Source organism: Typopeltis vanoorti, chromosome 9 (genome assembly GCF_054136105.1).
Source record: "Typopeltis vanoorti isolate ZY-2024b chromosome 9, IOZ_Tvanoo_1.0, whole genome shotgun sequence".
Classification (NCBI taxonomy): domain Eukaryota; kingdom Metazoa; phylum Arthropoda; class Arachnida; order Uropygi; family Thelyphonidae; genus Typopeltis; species Typopeltis vanoorti.
In genome coordinates, this window is record NC_143557.1 from 18,539,601 (window position 1) to 18,560,988 (window position 21,388).

At 37.2% G+C, this 21,388-nt stretch overlaps 1 protein-coding gene across 3 annotated transcripts in view; it reads left to right on the forward strand.

The window, feature by feature from the left end:
- LOC150102909 (xaa-Pro aminopeptidase 1-like) overlaps window positions 1-21,388 on the forward strand; it is a 416,385-nt gene that overhangs the window by 169,795 nt on the left and 225,202 nt on the right. For all 3 annotated transcript variants that reach the window (XM_090398386.1, XM_090398385.1, XM_090398387.1), the window contains one exon: window positions 15,648-15,692. In XM_090398386.1, the coding sequence (XP_090254512.1) occupies window positions 15,648-15,692 (45 nt within the window). The remainder of the gene's footprint in view (window positions 1-15,647; window positions 15,693-21,388) is intronic.

Below are 21,388 nucleotides of genomic sequence, written 5' to 3' on the forward strand. Positions count from 1 at the left end.
AAACTCTGGGATATGAAGATAAGTAAAAGAGAAGAGATTGGTTTGATGAAGAATGTTCTCAAGCAATAATAAAAAAGAAATGAAGCACTCAGACAATTTACTGCAAGACCAACTAGGATTAAAGAAGGAAAAAATATCATAAACTGAGATGAGAGGCAAATAGAATCTGTTGAAGGAAGAAAAGACTAACCCTTAATGAAATGATATGCACAATAGAACAAACAATGAAGAACAGAGAGTGATATTTGACAAGAGTTTATATTCCAATCCCATATTCTCCATTTTATGCAATAGCCTTTCATGTGGTATCCTATCAAATGCCTTAGCAAAATCCAACATTATCTTAGTGTATCCATTTCCTTTATCCAACTTAGTCATAAGATTGTTATTAAATATGATCACATTGCTAAAACACGACCTTCCTCTAGTAAACTGACGCTATTCCTTGCAGAGTATAGCTTGTTTTTTCACCCATTTTTGTATGTGAGCTCTTACCAACTTCTCTAAAATCTTCATATATATTCCAAGGATCTGATAGACAAAGCTTACAAGTGATTGATGCTGATGCATCAAGATAGTGATGCTTGCTAAAGAGTTGGAGTCAGAGATTGAAAATGAAGATGTCAAATTGTGGAATTTGAGGAGGAGCTTTCAAATGAAGACTATGTAGAGCATAGAAAGTTGCTGAACAACAAGAAGAATAATTTAAAAATAGGCAGAGGTATTTTCCTCTGCTAATAGGGCAATTTGGGTGTTTGAGGAAATAGATCCTAACATGGAGAGAGATATAGCAATATAGATAGACAGAATGGTGCAAGCTGCAAATGGTTGCAGTATTATGTAGAAAATTATGTGAAAAAGATGAACAGTACAAACTAAGTTGGATCTAATGTACAATTTTTAAAGAAGCCCACTTCTGCCCCCCCCCCCCCCAACATACACACACACACACACAGTTCTCCTAGACCTTTCACAAGTTATGCATCTGCAAATTATCCTCAGAACTCTTTGTTGCAATTCCTGAATTGGAAGAATTTTCTTTTGATTACCTAGCCTTCCTTGCCTTCTCTGGTGAATCATTCAGTTAATAAAGTGGCAGTTTGAAGAATTACTTTTCTTCAACTGATTAATTTAGTGGTAAATACACAACTGTATACTTATTCTTCATTATTTATTAAGTACTGTAGATAGACATTTTATCTTATAATTTTAACATTCTATTATTTCACTATAAACAAACAGTAAACTTACTTTAAAAATATAACTAAAACTCTCACATTTTATACTTATGATGGGATCTTCAGAATGGAACCCAGTAATAAGTCGACAACTGACTACTACAATTGCCTTTCTTGTTAACAATATGAATACTGGCATTCATTAATTCTACCATTCATGTTATAATTTTTTTTTCTCTAGTAGGTGCGTTTATATTTACCATTACTACTTTCCCCCATTCAGAAAGCATGAAACAATACGAGATATAAAATCTATAAAAAAACATTAATGAATTTCTGACCTGCTCTCATGAAAGACTAATTATTCCTCATCCCCTCCACATACTGTGACAGCCTTATATATTTTATGGATGAATTTGACTGACTTACTGACTTTAGGGTTAATGTTATTAAGTACAATTAATTTGAGGTATCTGTACATTTATGTATTGAGATATTGATGTAGTTAATAATATCTCACTCTGATATTTAATCTTAGTTATCACCATATGTGATATGATAATTTATCACTTATGATCTCAAGATATGGTTTATAATGGTAAATATTGTTGGCAGTGATATTTTCATTCTGGTTCATGATATATTATTATTATTATTATTATTATTATTATTATTATTATTATGTGACACCTCCAGGGAATCCAAAGACTCATCGAGGGAGAGTGTGCCAACACTATCGAACAATTGTCCCACTCCAACTACTAACCGTGCTCAAACTTGAAAAGTTTTTGCGAGCGATTAAAAGCAGAGGCTCTACCAATTGACTGACTTCGCTGAGAAATCGGAAGTGATTATCACTTTGAAAATAATATGTAAGAAAGTTTAAAACAAATTAGTTAGCAAATTTTACAGGTGAACTCTGGACTAAACTATACAAATATTATTCAAGAAAAAAAAGTCAAAAACAAGAACCAAACCTTGGAGTCTCAGTTGCAAACTTTTAAAGCAAACATAGAATGGTTCACCTAGTGAGACATTTGGTGAAGTCTGCAAGAATAGAAAAATAAGAACACCATGGTGGACATAACAAGTTGAAGGGCAATATCAGAGAAGAAGAAGATGATAAAAAAAAGCATACCAAACATTCCTAGCAAATAAGTTAGCAAGTTAGCAGATGTCCCAGAAGAATACAGAGAAAAATATTAGAGAGCCTGTGTGAAAAGTAGCTAAACCAAAGTCATGGAAAGGATTTAAGTAAGAATATTGAAGTTAAATATCAGGAAGGTGGCCAAATGTTCTGGAAGCTATTGAAAAGGCTTGGAAATAGAGGCAGCAGTGGCAACACTGTGACTGATTTCATATACCACTATATACTCACTTGTTGAGCTATACAGCAGGTGGCAAAATGATATGCAGTTTATGATATTGAAATAAAACAAATTATATAAAAGAATTTTTTTAACATGATAAAACAGAAAATGCTTGTGAAGCAAGCATTGAGAGCAACAGTGGAAAATATTTGGGAAGAATGAAAACTGGAGTACATAACAAACATTACATGAGGTAGAAAGGACTGTCAAAAGCTTGAAATGTGGAAAGGCAACTGGAATAGACAATATTTGACCAGAAATGCTCATATATGGAAGTGCAGAAGTTTTGTAGTAGATGGATGATTGGAGTGGCGCTGTCATGTTTAGTTGATTTCTCTTTCTTCAATTTCATGCAAAGACCTGTTGAAAACTCAACTGCGCAGTTATAAGAATTGAGAAGAATGGTCTTTCATTGCTATGAAGATGTTGAAAGTATTATAGTCTAACCTAGTGAAAAATAAACTTTCAACATCTTTCTCAAAATTCAGAGTAATTTGATATAAAAAGGTGGTAAACCTTTTGGCAACTCCTGTAGGTAAAGATGACCTTGCTACTGCTTCTGCCTGGTATCTCCAACTCTGGGCCTGGCTCCCACTGAAGAGACCTCAATAAAGATCAAAACTAGGCTGGGTAGTGGCCAATCCCTTAATGCATAACAGTATACATATCCACAAGGAGATGTGTTATGCATTTTGGGAGATACTGGAATAGGATGTTGGTAGCTTGCTCCACCTTTGCTACGAGTTGCCCTGGTGTTGCACTACTTACCCAGGTAAGAGCGTACAACACTATATTCAGTCCTGAAGATATTTTCAGGTGCAAACTTTGTTTGCTCTCACTGGGATAAAGGATTAAACTAAATTTATTATAACATCTTCACTAAAAATCATACCTAAGTGGCTGAAATGTTTTACTTGTTCCACAGGTTCTCCACACAACACAGTTGACATTTTCAATGATTCTGCATATTTTCATTGTCTTTGTCTTTTTATTGCTGACTTTCATACCATATCTATTATAACAGTTATTCAATCTAGTCAGTGAATCTTGCAGACTTGTTGCGGATTTATTTAGAAGTATAACATCGTCCACATGAAGCAAAGAGCAGACATTAACATCTCCAATTTTGATATCATGTTTAATACCACTTTCCTTCATAATGTGATCCATATAGATAATGAATAACAGAGGGGATAATGTACATCCTTGTCTCACACCAGATTTACCATTAAACCATCTTCCTGTACTTCCTTCAATTCTAACTGCTGACTTACAACTCAAATAGAGACCAAGTATTGACTGATATAATGCCCCATTGACACCATATAACTGTAGCGTATTGAATAGCTTCTCTTTTGGCATCTTGTCATATGCCTTTTCCAAATCGATAAAACTTAAATACAGATCTTGTTATATTCCCATGATTTCTCCACTATTTGTCATAAAATGAAGATCTGATCCTGACAGCCTCTATTTGACCTGAATCCAGCTTGTTCTTCACCAAGCTTTTCTTCCACAATTCTTCTCAACCATTTCCCAAGTATATTTGCATATATCTTACCAGGAACAATCAGTAGGGAAATACCTCTGTATTTCTCACATTCAGTTTTACTTCCCTTTTTATATATGGATACTATGAGAGCTCTAGTCCAATGATTGGGAATTCGTCCCTTTGTCCAGGCATTCTGAACTATGCAGTGCAGCCACTGTAAGACTTTTATACCACTATACTTCAGCAATTCTGGTCGAATATTATCTACTCCTTCTGCCTTTCCACATTTCAAGCCTTTGATGTTTTTTTCTACTTCAAGTATGGATATGTATTCTTAACTATGCTGTTGTGTGTGTGTGTGTTTCTTCTCTGTGTTCTCTTCTGTTGTGTGTGTGTGTGTTTCTTCTCTGTGTTCTCTTCTGTTGTGTGTGTGTGTGTGTGTGTTTTTTTATCACTGTGCTATCACTGCTTATTTCATTTAGCAATTTTTAGAAATGTTTTACTTGTTCTACAGGTTCCCGTTTACAATGGAGATGACATTTTCAATGATTCTGCCTATTTTCATTGTCTTTGTCTTTTTATTGCTCACCTTCATACCATATCTATGACAACAGTTATTTAATTTAGCCAGGTAATCTTGCAGACTATTTCTTTGACATTCAGGCTTCTTATGTTGATAGTTCTGATCTTTAACTCTGGTGATGTTGAGTTGGGATGTGTTTTTAGATTTGTTCCAGTAGCTGACTTTTCACTGTTCGCCCTGGTTCCCTGGCTGAAACAACGGGGGCCTTGTTTAACCGGGAGATGCCCCAGCCCGCATGAAATTTTGTCATGTTGTACCATCATTTTGTGTTTTGTTTTAACCAATAAGAATACAGTTTGGTCGGCTAAATTCCAAATTGCCAGTCCATCCTCGTTCGTTCAGTATCCAGGTAGATACCCAACAGGTCGCACCACGAAAAGGTGAGGCTTGGACATTAGGTCAAATGCCGTGGTCGGTTCTCTGTATTCCTTTAAAGGCTATGTGGAGGTCTCCTCTCAGTTCTACAGCTTTGACTCTTAAGCACCCCCCCCCCCAATCTACTAAGATGCTTTAAATGTTAGAAATGTAGGCATCCCAAAGCATGTTGTGGCTCTACCATCTGTGCCTGCTGTGATAATAGAGAGCATGATAATAAATTGTCCTCTGCAAAGAAACCTATCAACTGTGAGAAAGTCCATCCAGCATACTCCTGAGCATTTCCAAAGGTGGGAGGATGAAAAAGAAATGCAAAAGATAAAGATCAAAAAGAATACCTCATATCACGATGCAATGGGGAAGCTAACATCTAAACACCTGTCCTGAAATCATCTTGTGTTATGTTAGTGTGTAAAGAAAATATCAAAAGTGACAAAAACCACGTTTATCTACAATCTGATAATTTCAGCATACCTGAACTTAATGATCCTGAATGGCATGCATTAATTGTCCAAAGTATTAATTGTCTCACTCTTGAAACACCTAAATGATCTAAATAAGAACCTGTTCATCAAAAAAATTAGCAATATCATCACTGAAAGAAATGTGCTAGACACCTCCATATGTCTAGCACTTTTAATGCAAGAAATGAGCACAAATGCAAGCACCACAAAAAGAAAAAAAGCGATCATGACATATCAGGTGGTCTGATGGCAGCCTATTATTATACAACAATCAAGAATCTGGAAACTGAGGAACAGTTTCCAGATTCTTGGCATAAGGCATTGTCATCGCCAAATTCCCAAAGCCAGGTAAAGTTCCAGAATGTTTTATTAGTTTGACCAGTTTTTCTTAAGATCTTCGATAAAATAGTTAATGCATGACTTCTGTAGTATTTAGAAAGCTGCAATCTCATTTCCAGCACACAGTGTGGGCTTTCATTAGACACTGGTCAGTGTTTGACCATTTGGTTAGAAAAATCTTTCATTGATACATTCCTGAAATGGCATCATGTAGTTCCAGTTTTCTTTGGCATGAAAAAAAAAAACATATGATGTGGCTTGGAAATATGACATAATTAAGACATTCACAATGGGATGTGTCTCATGCTGTACTAGTGCAACATAAGGCATGAGATACAGTCTGGTGTGAACATGTTAAAGACCTCTATAATCTAGGTATTGGAGTATCTTCCTATTTTTATTAAAAATTTTCTCATCATAAATCTTCCAAATCCAAGTGGGAAATGCAAAATTTTGGCTATTCTGCCAGGGATATGATATTCCCAAAGATTCTGTCATGAGTGTAACACTCTGTGCTCTCAAAGTAATCTCAACTACAGAACATCTTCCACTCATAGTAGGCAATGCTCTATACGTTGATGAATTTGCAGTTTTCTCTAAAATCATTGAAAAGCAGCTGATTACATGTCCATAGGCTCTTGGTCATAAGTTCATTTTCAGCAAACAATAGTGTCTGTGTATGTTTTTGTATACAGACACTTTTGTCTATGCTAAGGATGAAACAAACTGTTATCCCAGTAGCAACAGAAGCCAAGTTATTAAGAATCATTTTTTACAGAAACCTTATATTCTTAATACAAACAACTACGAAAAAAAAAAGTGCAAGAAAGCATTGGATATCCTTTGCATCCCTATTATCTACTGAATTTGTTGCTTGATGTTCTTTGCTTCACCTGTATCATGCATGTGTTCACTCAAAGCTTTATTATGGGCCATAAGTCTATGCTTCTGCAAGGGAGAATAGATCCAACAATGGCTTTATCCATTATCAAATTATATGAAGAACTGCTGGTGCCTCATCTCCCATTCAAACCCTGTATGTTGAAGCAAACGAACCTGCTCTCTCACTTTGATGGAAACAGTTGTCACTTAACTCTGCTCTAAAAATAAAGTCTTTGCAAAAACATCTTATATGAACTTGTTTCCCTACAGTGGGAAATTTAATATAGACATCTGACTGCCATTTGGCATATGTGTACAAAATAAATTACACAAGCAGTTAACACGAAAGGCAACATTACTTGCATTGAATGTCTTTTCCTTATAGGAGATTTTGAATGCTATGTTGCTTCTTGTTGTCCTAGCTGAGAAAGTGGTTTATACCATTATTGGTCTGTCTGCATTTAGTGCACACCTGTCTCTGTGGATGGTTTAAGATCTAAGATCTCTGTTGGTTCTGCTTTTGTTATTCCTGACTGCATTGCCTCCATACAGATTTCACTTGAATGCAGTAAATATGCTGCTGGGCCACATGCCATCCAGCATACACTTGTACACATGAAGAAAACTGCTACCAAAATCTGCAATTTATACTGACTCAGTGAGTTCTTTATACATTCTGCATCCAGTGCTTTATGATCTACAATTATTGTATCAGATGAAGAGTCTTAATTTTGATATTTGATTGCGCTGGATTCTCAGTTACATTGGAATAAAGGAAAATCAAGACTGCAAATGCAGCTACAAGGCCAGTTTGTTCTTTTTTCATGTACTGTTTGTCAGTTCCCTGTACAAAAGGGAACTGGCAAACTGTACATGAGTTAAAACTGTACAGATAGTTAATAAGAGCAACATTCATTGATCAGTGGCATTCAGCCAGGCAGGAAGCACCAACAAATAATTTGCATGAAATAAAGCATTGCCAGTCTGTCTACATAGAAACAGAAGAGAAAGTTGTTCTTGCTAGTTTCTGCATAGGTCACATCATCTTACACTGAGGGCTGATGACCCACCAGTGTGCAAACAATATAACTTGTTTTACCATATGCCATTCTGGCAGAGTGCTGGCACTTCATTCAACTGAGGATTGCAATTTTTATTAATCTGGCTGAGCCATATACATTCAGGCAAATTTTGTCAGACTTTGTACAAAGTTAAAAACTTCATGCAAAGTACAGAGAATTAATTTCTACAAATGGCACAGTCTTTGCTGTCCTGGAGCAAGGACAGCAAAGGTAATACTTTAAAAAAAAAAAAAAAATCATGATTATAGCTGAATATCTGCTCTAGTGAAATTTTAGAATAGCATGGAATGCCAGGGAACTCGTACTTTAACCTGTTGGTTGCTTATAGTGAGTGAGTTCACTATAGTGATATTTAAATAGCAGTGCATCTAAATAGCCAGCACCCTAAAATCCACTTTACAATGGAACTAGAAACCAATGACTGCCTGCCCTTCCTGGACACACTGATCACACGTCTTCCACAAGGTTTCTTATCATTTTCGGTTTAGAGAAAACCCATACATACAGGGAGATACTTACACAAACAATCACACTATCACCTTTCTCAACAATATGGTATCTTAAAAACACTAACCCATAGAGCTAGAGCAATCTGTTCCAATGACATTGCTCTCACTGCTGAACTTTCTCACCTATGTCACACCTTAACCAATGGTTATAATCCCCATAAGATAGATAACATACTGACTGCTACCCAGAAATCCCCTCTATCTACCACAGAAGACTACAACAAAACTATCACCATCCCATGCATTAAAGGCACATCTGAAAAGATATCTAGGGTGCTTAACAAACACCAGCTATGCACAGTATTTAAATCTTATGTAAAATTAGCAACTCTCATCCGTTCACCTAAGGACAAATGCACGCCTTTATCACTTCCAGGAGTCTATGAAGTGCCCTGTTCTTGCCATCAAGCATACTACGGACAGACAGGAAGAACTGTGGACATCTGCCACAGTGAACACAAAAAATATATCCGACACTTTCGCTACGGCAAGTCGGGTCTGGCAGATCATGCTTTGGATACTCCTGCACACAGGGTCAATTGGAAAGAAACAAAAGTAATGCACAGAAGCTTCTACAAGTCAGAGAGGTTGTTCCTGGAATGAACAGAAGCCTTAAAACATACTCCAAACCTTAACAAGTATGGCTGTATAAATCTACCAAAGATTTGGAAGACAGTCATCCTAAGACCAAATTAATATTTATTACTTTTATTTTATTTTATTTTATTTTTTTTCAAACTTTCTAAGACTACTATTTGGACTACTATTTCAAAACTTTGAACTTTTTTTTTAAAACCTAGATGGCGTCATATTAGGACTTTAGTCTTGTGTTGCACGCTGCAATTACTTATACTAGCCCCACTGTTACACCGGATTGTGATTGTCTTGCATTTGTAACAAACTTTGTGTTGTGTGCTCTGAAGATGCTGGATATAATACCAACGAAATATTAGCTTTTAAGTTAATAAATAGTTATTTTCTTATCCATCTGTGTTCACATCATACCATGACATCTATTACAACATGTCTGACGAACATATATGTTTATCCAAGCACATTAATAAATTTGTTTCTTTTCTTTCTAACTGTCCACTTGTCCGTGCAGTTAGCATAGTGGCTATGCGCTTCACAACCATATGCCTGGGGAAGGAGTATCCTAGATTCGATTCCTGTTAAAGATATGAGGAGCTCAAGGATCTTTCCCAGCCATAGCCAAGTTAGTCGGTCTTGGGCAGCAGGTTTCCCCCCTGGATAAAGTTTATCTGAGATTTTTCATCCTGCAGGCAGGCAAACTGGCCCCGTAAACACACAGGCTGCAGTCATAGGATACCTCCAGGAATAAGGAGTAACCATCCTATTCCGTAGGATTTTGGTGTTCTGAATGCCTACATGGTAAAAAGTGTAGGTCTACGTGCGAGCGTAAATTAGGATTAGGAACTGTCCACTTAACCTCATAGGCACTGTGTGTCATAGATTTTGCATTCTCTTGTGTGTTTGATAGTCACTGCTATCAAAATCTGACACACACACACAGGTGTTTCAAATTAAATTACTCCTTTCATAGCAGTTAGTAGAGAAAACCAGTAGACGAAATACCCTTAAATTTTGGGTACCCTAACCAGATCATGGAGAAGAGATTTTGACAATAAAAAAAGTTCGTTCAAAAATAACGAAAAGGGGAAATACAGTGCTGTAAGCTAGAAAAGATAGTGAATTTTGCATACCATGTGAGCCATAAAGTGGTATAAACAAAGGAGCAAGATTGACCCTACAGTTATTTGACTTGCATGATGGATCCCACTTTGCCTGAACATGCCTTGAACATTCCTATAAAAGCAAAGGGGAAATGCTGCAGCAGCACTTTGCAAGTACTTTGTAAGCAAAAGTCTTTGCCTAAAGACTTTTGCTAAAAGGCCCAATGATGCTAAATGTAGCGCAACACGTGGTTCATCAATTTGAAAAGATGGGCAGTTTGACAATCCAACCAGGAAGAAGATATAAATCTGAAGTTCTACAAATGACCGAAGAGCTTGCAACTGCAGTTGTTGAGCATCTTTAATTCAAATGAGAATGCTGTAAGTTCATGCAGTGTATGTGCCATAGCAAGACAATTAGATTTGGCATATAAAACAGTATGGAGAACTTTGCACAAAGCAACAGCTTTAAAACATTCTTCAAACCTCAACGAGTATAGCTGTATCAATTTACCAAAAATCTGGGGGAGAATCATTTTAAGATCATATTAATACTTTTTTTTTCTCTTTATCGAACTTTAGTTCCTTGAGTTATTTACTGTTACAGTTCTTTTAAACTGATCCCACTCTTAACCAAATTGTTGCTGTTTGTGTACTGTAACAAACAGTTTTTGTGCTCTGAAGATGCTGGATATAATACCAGCGAAATATCAGCAAATAAGTTAAATAAATATTATTTTCTTATTATTCTGTGTTGTGAATTCCTGTCAAATAAATTGACATGAACTGCCAACATATAAGCCTTTTAACATATAAGCGTTTTGCACAAAGCATTGCAATGCTACCTGTATAAACTCAGCCACAACTAAGAGTTGCAAATGGGAGATGCCAGCATCTGAGAAATGTTTATGTTGGCATTTCTGGCATGTATGGACATAAACAAGGATTGGCCTTGGAAGTGAAGTAGTGCATTTTCGTATTTGTGGAACAGTAAACACTCAAAACTGCCACATCTGGGCTACAGAGAATCTTCAAGCATTTACAAGATCCCTTACATTTACTAAAGGTCACAGTATGGATAGGATTTATGGCCAAGTTTGTTATCATGCCATTTCTTCTAAGAAATTCGTCAAACCTGACCTGTGTCCTGCACTGTCATGGCTGGGCATTATTGGCACATGTTGAGCAATTTTGTCATCTTGCAACTGCAGCAAAAAGGGTGCCTGAACACAACAGTACTGATGCAAGATGGATTGCCTTCCCACATAGGAAGTGAGATTTAACAATTATTGCATCAACATTTCACAAAGGGTACATTGGTCACTCATTTCTATGAAATGAGTGACCAATGGGTCACTCATTTCTATGAAATGGCTACCACATTCACTAGACCTTAACCTCTGTTACTTTTGGCTTTGGGGTTACCTCAAAAGCATGGTGTGCTTTTGAGGTAATTTTGAGGTCCATTCCATTCTACTGTGGACAGTGGTGCACATGCGGTATCAGCTTTTGTTCCTGCACAAAGACTAGCAATTGAACGTCATCTCCATTGATTATCTGGATCTCTCCAACAGCACCTTGCAGCATGTCAGCTCGATGTGATATGTTTTTTGTATCACATTATTTTATTACTGGTTCGCATTAATTTTATAACTGGTTCACTTCTGCTCACAGCACAATGTTGTCCCTGCTGGTCATTTTTGAACTAATTTTTTTTTTTTATATTGTCAAAATCTCTTCTCCCTGGTTAAGTACCCATCAAGTTTGCAGGTATTTAATTCTGAATAGAGGTACTTTAATTTGAAACACCCTGTTTTTTTTATTATAATGTTGGGCATGAGAGAGTGGTTGATTGATCAACTTATAGTATGTTAGTACTGATATGTATCACACACTCACACGTTTGTGTGTGTGTGTGTGTGTGTGTGTGTGTGTGTGTGTGTGTGTGTGTGTGTGTGTGTGTGTGTGATTAAAGATAGCAAACTTATGTACAAAAGACGAACTGAATTAATTACACTGTATTTCTTTGCATTCAGGCAGAGAGGTTACATAGATGTCAATTATTAAATGTAATACCTACAAAGTTGGTGAAAACTACAGAGTAAATTTTTGGATCAGTTGTTTGCTTGGTTTTAATCAATTAAAATGCAGAAAAATCTCCCTCCCTCTTTTTTGAGGGAGGAGATTGTTGTGCTGCTGGAAATTGGACTGTTATACTGTTCCCTGCACATTCAGGAGTTGGTTCCTGACTGTACAAGAACAGTCAGGAGTTGGTTCCTTTTATTCTCGAGTTGGCAGAAGAGGACAAGAGTGTTGTTTTCATGATGGTGATGATGATGCTTGTGGAGAAGCCATCTTCTCCACAAGGCTGTGAATAGGTGGTCTATTGCTTCTCTAATGAAGGTATCATTCTGTCTGCTCTTGTGTGTGTCAGAGATAACAGTTCTATATTACTGCTTTTGCAGTGATAAAGAGCTAGTTGCAAACAGGGTGGTTTTTAAACTGTGTATGGAAGGTCAAGTACTCTTGGTCTGAATGCAGCATGCTGCAGAATAGATGTAATGAATTGTACCAGTTCTCTTACAAAAGAGGCAGTTCTCTGATAATTCAGAATAAATTTTGTGTAGTGTAGTAGGGGTAAGGAGGACATTGTGTCACATTCTCCACTGCATGTCAGGTTCTACTTTTGTACATAAGCTTGCTATCTTTAATAACACACACACACACGCACACACACACACGTGAGTGTGTGATACATATCAGTACTGACATACTATAAGTCGATCAATCAACCACTCTCTCATGCCCAACATTATAATAAAAAAACAGAGTGTTTCAAATTAAAGTACCTCTATTCAGAATTAAATACCTGTAAACTTGATTGGTACTTAACCAGGGAGAAGAGATTTTGACAATATAAAAAAAAAAATTAGTTCAAAAATGACCAACAGGGACAATATTGTGCTGTGAGCAGAAGTGAACCAGTAATAAAATAATGTGATACAAAAAATATATCACATCGAGCTGACATGCTGCAAGGTGCTGTTGGAGAGATCCAGATAATCAATGGAGATGACGTTCAATTGCTAGTCTTTGTGCAGGAACAAAAGCTGATACCGCATGTGCACCACTGTCCATAGTAGAATGGATCTGTCGAAAGGTTTGCAAATGTGTGAGTTTGTCTTTCAAATCTGTCAGGTGAAGAACTCTGCCCAAGATACACCATGTTTTTGAGGTAGAGGCGGCATAGATTCAGGCAGAGAGGTTACATAGATGTCAATTATTAAATGTAATACCTACAAAGTTAGTGAAAACTACAGAGTAAATTTTTGGATCAGTTGTTTGCTTGGTTTTAAGCTGTTAAAATGCAGAAAAATCTCCCTCCCTCTTTTTTGATGGAGGAGATTGTTGTGCTGCTGGAAATTGGACTGTTGTACTGTTCCCTGCACATTCAGGAGTTAATGTGAACCAGTAATAAAATAATGTGATATAAAAAACATATCACATCGAGCTGACATGCTTTGATAAGGTAGATCCCACTCCAAGGGGTTTGTTGAGATGATAAGGATTCCTGTTGTGAAGTTGATTGCCATGTTCTTTTGATTAGAAATTCATACTTTTTGTGCATGTTGGATGAGTTGTGTGTCACCATTCGTATTGCTTGTTTTCAAGAGATATGTAGGCCTTGGATTTTCTGCTATTGGTTCTTGAAGGCCTGTTTCAGATGTGATATCTGGCATGACTATAAGGCATAGATTTGATTATGTCTATCAGTTCAGCTTGGTTCCCATATTATTAGTGATTCTGGGTTATTTGCGATTCTGGACAGTGCCATGTGATGTTTGGGGATAAAATATCTGCTTTGACTCTCATCCTTTGCCATCTCCATGCAGAGAAGCAAAACTGTTGGTTAGTGATAGAATTTCTTATGTTATTGTGGAAAAGGGACTCTTTAAGTATTATTTTTACAGCTATTTCACCTGCTTTCTTTATGGCCAGACATAGGGATGCCAGTTCAGCCTCTCCATTTTCCACATCACAGTCTTGTGTTTTATGTGTGTTTAGTCTGGCTCCTGAAGATGTTCGATATTCTTGTCATACTGTTTCTATGTTAGAGAAATCCTTATCATTGCAGGCTATAACAGTAACATCCAGCATATGTTGTAAGGGTTATAGCTTGGTGAGAGAGATTAGAACAGGTTGGCTTAAGCAACATGTAAAATCGGCTCAGAAAAGGTGCTATGGCAATTGTATAAAAAAGACCAGAAAGAGGGTGGCCATGTTTAATTCCCCTGCTGTATGGTAGAGATATGGTGACCCTGTTGTTTATCTCCATACAGAAGTGAGCATTAATGTGTACCATCTTAATAGCTGGATGATGCCTGTGCCAAAACTGAAATCTTCTGAACATCTGAATAGGTAGGGATGTTCAATGTGGTCAAAAGCTTTTTCTTAGTCAAGTGTTACAAGGTCCATAGTTTCACTGTTGTTGTTAGCTATGTTTATCAGATTCTTTATAAGGTGTAAGTTTTGATGGATGGATCATCCTGGGATAGAGTATCTCTAGGTGCCTATCTGTTATTTCATTCAGAGTGGGCTTGAGTTTGTTGGCAATGACTTTCGATATTATCTTATACTTAGTGTTTATGATGGAGATGGGTCACTAGTTTCCTAATTTTGTAAAGTCTCCTTTCTTTGGGATAAGTTTAATAACAAATGGCATACTGAGTGGAAAGCCATTGGTAGCGGGTTTGTATATAGTCTGTGGAGAATAGGTCCAAGCTGTTCCCAGAAGGACACTGGTAAAATTCAGTAGTGAGCCTGGAGATTTATCTTTTGGTAAAGAGGTGCAGGCAGTTGTCAAATCATGTAGCATGATGGAAAGTTCTGTCTTGTGCTATATTGCAGACAGGTAAGGATGTTTTCACATCAGAGAGGCTTATACTAGTGTCATTGAAGAATGTTGAATATGGCATGGTATAAGTTTTTATGGTACTGCAAGTCATATAAGAGTATTTCATCATGATCTTCTATAATGCTTCCACTATCTGTTGTTATAGTGTACTCTTGTTGGTGTTTTTTCAGTGAAAAGAAATATTTTGTTTCTGTGATTATCATGTGCTTTTGTTGTGCTCTTATTAGAGCTCCTCTTGCATAGTGCTCTAGGTGTGAATGTATGATTGCTTCTAGGAAATGGTATATCTCAGACTCTGGATGATGTTGTTGCTGTTGCAGATTATATGACTGTGTATATGTTCAGATTCCTCTGATGGCTATACTTTGAATAAAAATCTTAAGTTTAGCCTTAAAGAGTGACCACCAGTTGAAGATTGGTTGGGAAGTAGGCATGTCTCTGAGAGGATAGCAATATAGTTTCTGGAGTATTTCATATACTGTCCACAGATAGATAGATAGATAGATAAACACACATATAGAACTGCAGTGCATACTTTGAAGATGTGTGAGTGTTTTTGACCAGAATTTGAGCATTTGTGGTATCATTTTGCACAAACTTTGTTGCCTTGCATCTGTAATTACATGGAAATAAAACATCATATTTGTATTATTCAGTTTGACTAACTCTGTATTTTATGCATATTATAAGTGTATATGTGTGTGTGTCAATAAACCCCACCTGCAAAAAAAAAAAAAAATTCAAAAAATATTTTTATTTTCCAGATAAGTAATAAATCAAGTTATGCTTTAGTTGATGCTATTCCTCAAGTAAGCATTTATTTATTTATTTGCTGTTGTCGTTGTTATTGCTTTACTTTGATATATAGCTTGAATTTAAAAAAAGTATGCCTAGAATGTAAACATATTTATAGGGATGAAAAATTCTTAACAAAGTTAAGTAATTTGATAATTTTGTAGGGAAAAAAAAAAGAGTATGGAGCAGATGACTTTGTTCCCTAATTACTGACAATAGCTCTGAGGCAAAAGGATTCTAAAAAATAATTCTGAGAACGCAACCTCTGCAAAACTTTCTTAATTTAGAGATACTCATATGTTTTTATAGACTATTCTTTATCTGCCTACAAGACAAAGCAAAAGCAGTCTTGTAGCCTGCAGTTGTTTTGTAAGCAACTACATTTTTGTAATTTCTTCAGTAGGTAAAACTGTACACATGGTAAAACTATAACTGTGAAGAAAATATTCATTGTCAGCTATTCATTAAGATTTGTGAAACAAGACTCAGTTGTTTCATTATATGGTGCTGATTTAAAGGGAAGTACATCCTGAAGTTACAGACAGAGGTCTAGGTAATAGCAGCTGTTATTTTCATTTGTATATCTTTCTTTTTACATCTAATTTCATCCTTTTCTAGAATTGGGATTATTGTCAAGTTACACAGCTATTGTGAGCTTCAGTTTAATAGATGAAATATATGTTAAACTCTTCAATAATGGTGAAAAAAAGAGGCTGACATAACAATGTGATGTAGTGTGAACTATACAGGCCTTCTGAACTATGAAGTGCAGCCACTGCAAGACTTATACCTCCATACATGAGCATTTCTGGTCGTATATCATCTACTCCTGCTGCCTTTCCACATTTCTGGCTTTCGATGGCTTTTTCTATTTCAAGTATGGATATGTATTCCATATTGCATGTCTATTGAGTGTTTTTTACCACTGTGTTATCATTGCTTGTTTCATTTAGCAATTTTTTGAAGTAATTACTCTACACATCAAGGATTCCTCTTCCCCCCCCCCCCCCCCCCACACACACAATTTTCATGTCACCTTTATCATCTCTAATTCCTTTTACAGCACTCTTTCCTCCATTTCTGAGCTTTTTCAACAGCCTCCAGAATATTTTGGCACCTTCCTGATATTTATTTTCTATGTTCATAACAAAGTCTTCCCATGACTTTTGTTTAGCTACTTTTACACATTGTTTAGCTTTCTTATATTTGTCTCTGTATTCTCTAAGAGCACAAACTGACTTATTCGCCAGGAATTTTCAATATACTTTCTTCTTTTCCTTCATTGAGTTCTGATTTTTCTATCCTTGCAGACAACCTCACCACATGTCTCTCTGGCTGAATCAATCAGTGTTTTTTTTTTTCAAGGTTTGCCACTGAATCTCCAAGGTTTGATTACTGTTCTCAAACTCTCATTTTTTCTTCAATCATGTTTGTGTATATTAGTGTACAGTTCACATCTGAGAGCTGCTTAACTTTTATTTGCTTTAAAACTTTCTTACATGTTCTTCTTTTGAATATGAAATTCAATTTTATCCTGCTCAAGACTGAATGGTGATCACTTCAGATTTCAAATCCTCTGTACACTCTGGTGTCCTGTACCAGTGAGAAAACATGACTATCAACAATAACATAGTCAATGAGACTTTTCTTATTCCTTGCTTCTTCTTTTCATGTGAAGTTATGCACATTTTTATGTTGGAACATTGTGTTAGTAATAACCAGTCCATGTCCCGAGCAGAAATCCAACAGGTATTTGCCATTATTATTAGCTTTGCTCTTTTCTCCAAGTTTTCCCAAATCATTTTTGTATGTCTCACAATCATTTCCTACTCTGCTATATAGTTCCCATACAAGGACCAACTTTTCCTTTTTCATTATGTCAGTTGCTTTCTCTAAAGCCTCATGAAAGTTTTCCACTTCTATCTTGGTAGAACCTTCTGTGGACCATAGGCACAAATAAATCTCATTGTCAAGATTCCCATTCTGATATTTGCCCACGTAACTTGACTTTTTTTCCCCCCCCATGTTGGTCCCATATACAAGAGGTTGGCTGATCAACCTATAGGACATTAGTACCGTATATATGTGTGTAGTTGGTTGGGAAAGAAGAAACTTGTTTACGTTTGATTTAAATGTCTGTGTATTATATTCCTTGGGAAATACGTCAGGGGGAAGACTGTTTTACACTACAGCAGTAGTAGAGATGGAGGAGGAAAAGAAACTTTTTCTGTGGGTTTCAAGGTGTACTGTGAAAGGATGTTGGGCGGAAGCTGTATGTGTTCCAGTGGGATTAGTACAGATTGGGGGAATTATTGATGCTGTTTCAGATGAACGTTTTCCATGGAAATATTTATAGAATATACAAATTGCAGAGACCAAATGTCATTGTGAAAGTGAGGGGAGCAAGTTGGTAAGAAATGGGTCATTTATCAGTCTAATTGCTCTCCTATCAAATACTGTTCTCACTCCACATGTGAGAATGGTATTTGATAGTTCGGTAGATTTGTGATTTGTATAAGATTAACTGCTGTTTAGAGGGGAAGTAATGTCTTGAGCGAAAGAGAAATCATAGTTTTTTTGGAAGCTGAGGATGCAATGTTTGATGTGTTTATGCCAGGAGAGGCCTGATGTCAGGGTAATTCCAAGAAGAGAAATCTCATCTTGTCTGGGAATTTGAGTGTTATCAAAAATAATACTGGGGGAAAATGGTTCTTTTTTTTAGTGAGAAATACGACAGATCTGGGTTTTACTAGTGTTGAAGTTGACGAGGTTATCTGAGCCACATTAAAAGATGGCTTGGAGGTCAGAATTAAGGGCAGTTGTGGTTGATGTTCTGTGGGTTTAAGTGAGTTGTGTAGAGTAGGATTTGTCAACTGAGAGAGAGGAGTGCAATGTGTTGTCATCTGCAACACTGTGTATTGGATTGGAGGTCAACTGAGGTAGGTCATTGATATACAGACGGAAGAGGGTCAGTGAGAGAACTGAACCTTGTTGGACCCCAGCATTAGTTGGATGGTGAGAGGATATGAAGCAGTCTGCAATCACACATAGTGTGTGTCCAGACAGAAAGTTGGCAATCCATCTGCAGAAGTCCTGAGACAGTCCAAATGATAGGAGTTTGCTTAGTAAGCCTTTGTGTCAGACCCGGTCAAAGGCTTTAGAGATATCAAGTGCAACCACTTGGGATTTGCCATATTTCTTCATGGAATTTGTCCAGAGATGGGTGATATATAAGAGGCATTTGTCCAGAGATGGGTGATATATATGAGGCATTTGTCCAGAGATGGGTGATATATATAAGGCATTTGTCCAGAGATGGGTGATATATATAAGAGGCATTTGTCCAGAGATGGGTGATATATAACAATTGATGTCCTGTTGATCGGCATCGACTGAATTTGTACTGGTGGTCGCTTAGTAGCTGGCTACCTTTAAGTTAGAGTAGGAGTTGAGAATTGATGGTTTTCTCCATCACTTTAGATAGGACTGAGGTGAATGAGATAGTGCGGTAGATAGATGGCAGTGATTTTTCACCCTTTTTAGGAATAGATTGAATGTAGGCCAGTTTCCAGGCTTTGGAAATATATATATATATAAATATATATATATATATATACCAGTGGAGTAAGAGAGTATGTACAGATGGCATAGGATAGGAGTCAGTTCTGGTGCACAGACCTTCAGGACAATTGGAGGAATGCCATCAGGGCCAGGAGACTTTTTTCTGTCTAATTTAGACAACAGGTTTCGGATCTCTTTCTGGTTAAAGGATACAGGTGGCATTGTCAGTTATGCATGCATTGGAGGCAAAGTGTGAAACCAGGAGATTAGCTTTTTCTGTGGGTGATGTTGCAGTTGAGCCACCTGGGTATGATAGAGGTGGGAATAGTGTAGGGCAAAAGTTACGATCAGTTGCTTTGGCAAGAGACCATGAGGCATGGCTGCCATTTGTACAGGCTGCAAGTTTCCTGCTTTTTGACCATTCAAATTCTGTTTTGAGAGCATTGATAAATTTCTTGCATTGTTTCAGAATTCAGTAGGCATTGAAGGAGGATAGAGTTCTTGATTTGAGCCAGTTGTGGTATGCTTGATTTTTCATTTGTTCAGCCTTGGCACATTTTTTGGAGAACCAGGGTTTAGATAGAGGATGGCTGTTGAGAGAAGTGTGGGGAATGAATGTTTTCATGCCAATGAAGATTACTTTGGTGATACGTTCGGTGCATATGTTTGGATTGGAAGACCGGAAACAACTGTTGTGTAGGAGTGATTGTGTAAATGTTGTTGCATGCAGGAGGAGAGGAGAACTAGGTTGTGGTCAGAATTAGCCAGGGGGCTCACTACATTCACTGCATATTTGGAAGGATCATTGGTAAGGAAGAGATCTAGGGTATTTGGAGAGTGGTTCAGGTTATCTGGTATTCTCGGCTTGTGAACAATTTGTGTAAGGTCATTAGTGATGGCAAATGTTTCAGCATCTCTGCCTGCAAGATCTGTACAACTGGAAGAGGAAAGCCAGTTGGTGTTATGGACATTAAAATTATCTAGGAGGATGATTTCACTGTTAGGAGAGTGGGAGTGGAGAAAATCAACTTTTAAGGAGATGAAATTAAAGAGCTCATAGCGGTTGGTGGTATTAGGAAAGCTATGGAGACAGCAGATGAATTTGACTGAGTGGGGGGAGGAATATTTTCATCCAAAGAAGGTGAGAGTTGGATGATTCTAGGTTAGGTGCTCTCTGGCAGGGTATGTCAGAGCAGATATATGCGCAGATACCACCCTTGGGTCAAAAGGAGTGAAATAGTGTATAGTTTGGAAGGTTGAGATGGATAGTGCTGGGAAAAGGTGCGATTTGAGATTTTCAAAAGAGTAGGTTGGGTTTGGTGGACCGATGGTAGTGGACACTATTAAGGTTAGAGTTGAGGCCACAGATGTTGGTGAAGTGGATATGCAAGGTTCTGGGAGGCATGGATTTGACTGCAAGGGTCTTGCATATTTCCTATGCAGTGCATGCATACTGGTCATCTTGGTGGCTACTAGTGGCATCACTTCATGATTGGGGCAGGTATCCTTTAGCTTGCTATTTATCGCCGTTATTAATTTGGATATGTTTGTCGGTGTATCGCAGGTTGTTTTCATGAGATGTGGAAAGTTCGTCCCATCCTTTCTTTTGTTCATGGGTCTGAAACGATGGCATTTGACGATATTTCTGGGATCGAAGTTGCACTCCTGCTAATTTGCTGGTGTCTCATTTTTAACAATTTACTGTTTTCTTCTGGAAAGTTCAGAATAATGGCATGGAGTCTCCTATTTTCAGCCTCGAGAGACTTGTGTACCGTTGATGCGATTAGGTCGTGGAGTTCGTTAGTGAGTATGGGTGCACTTGCGATTGGGCATTCGTCGAGTATCTCACGCTTAGTTTCTAACTATCGGATTTTGGGAGATAAAGTATCTTTCATAGTATTAAGGTGTTGTTTGAGGTTTTCAACGTTTGCCTGGGTTCAGTAGCTGTTTTACGGAAGGAAGGCACATCGAACAGAAGAAAGGCTGGTTGAGATTGATTAAAACTTGTGCACTGATTCATCTATTTTTGCACAGGAAGTATGTAGCCAGTGGCAACAGAAATCACACGATATACTTTTTTTTCTTTCTGTAACTTCGGTTTCACAGCTGTGGCACTTCGTATCATCATTCAGTCTGTTGGCGATCGGCA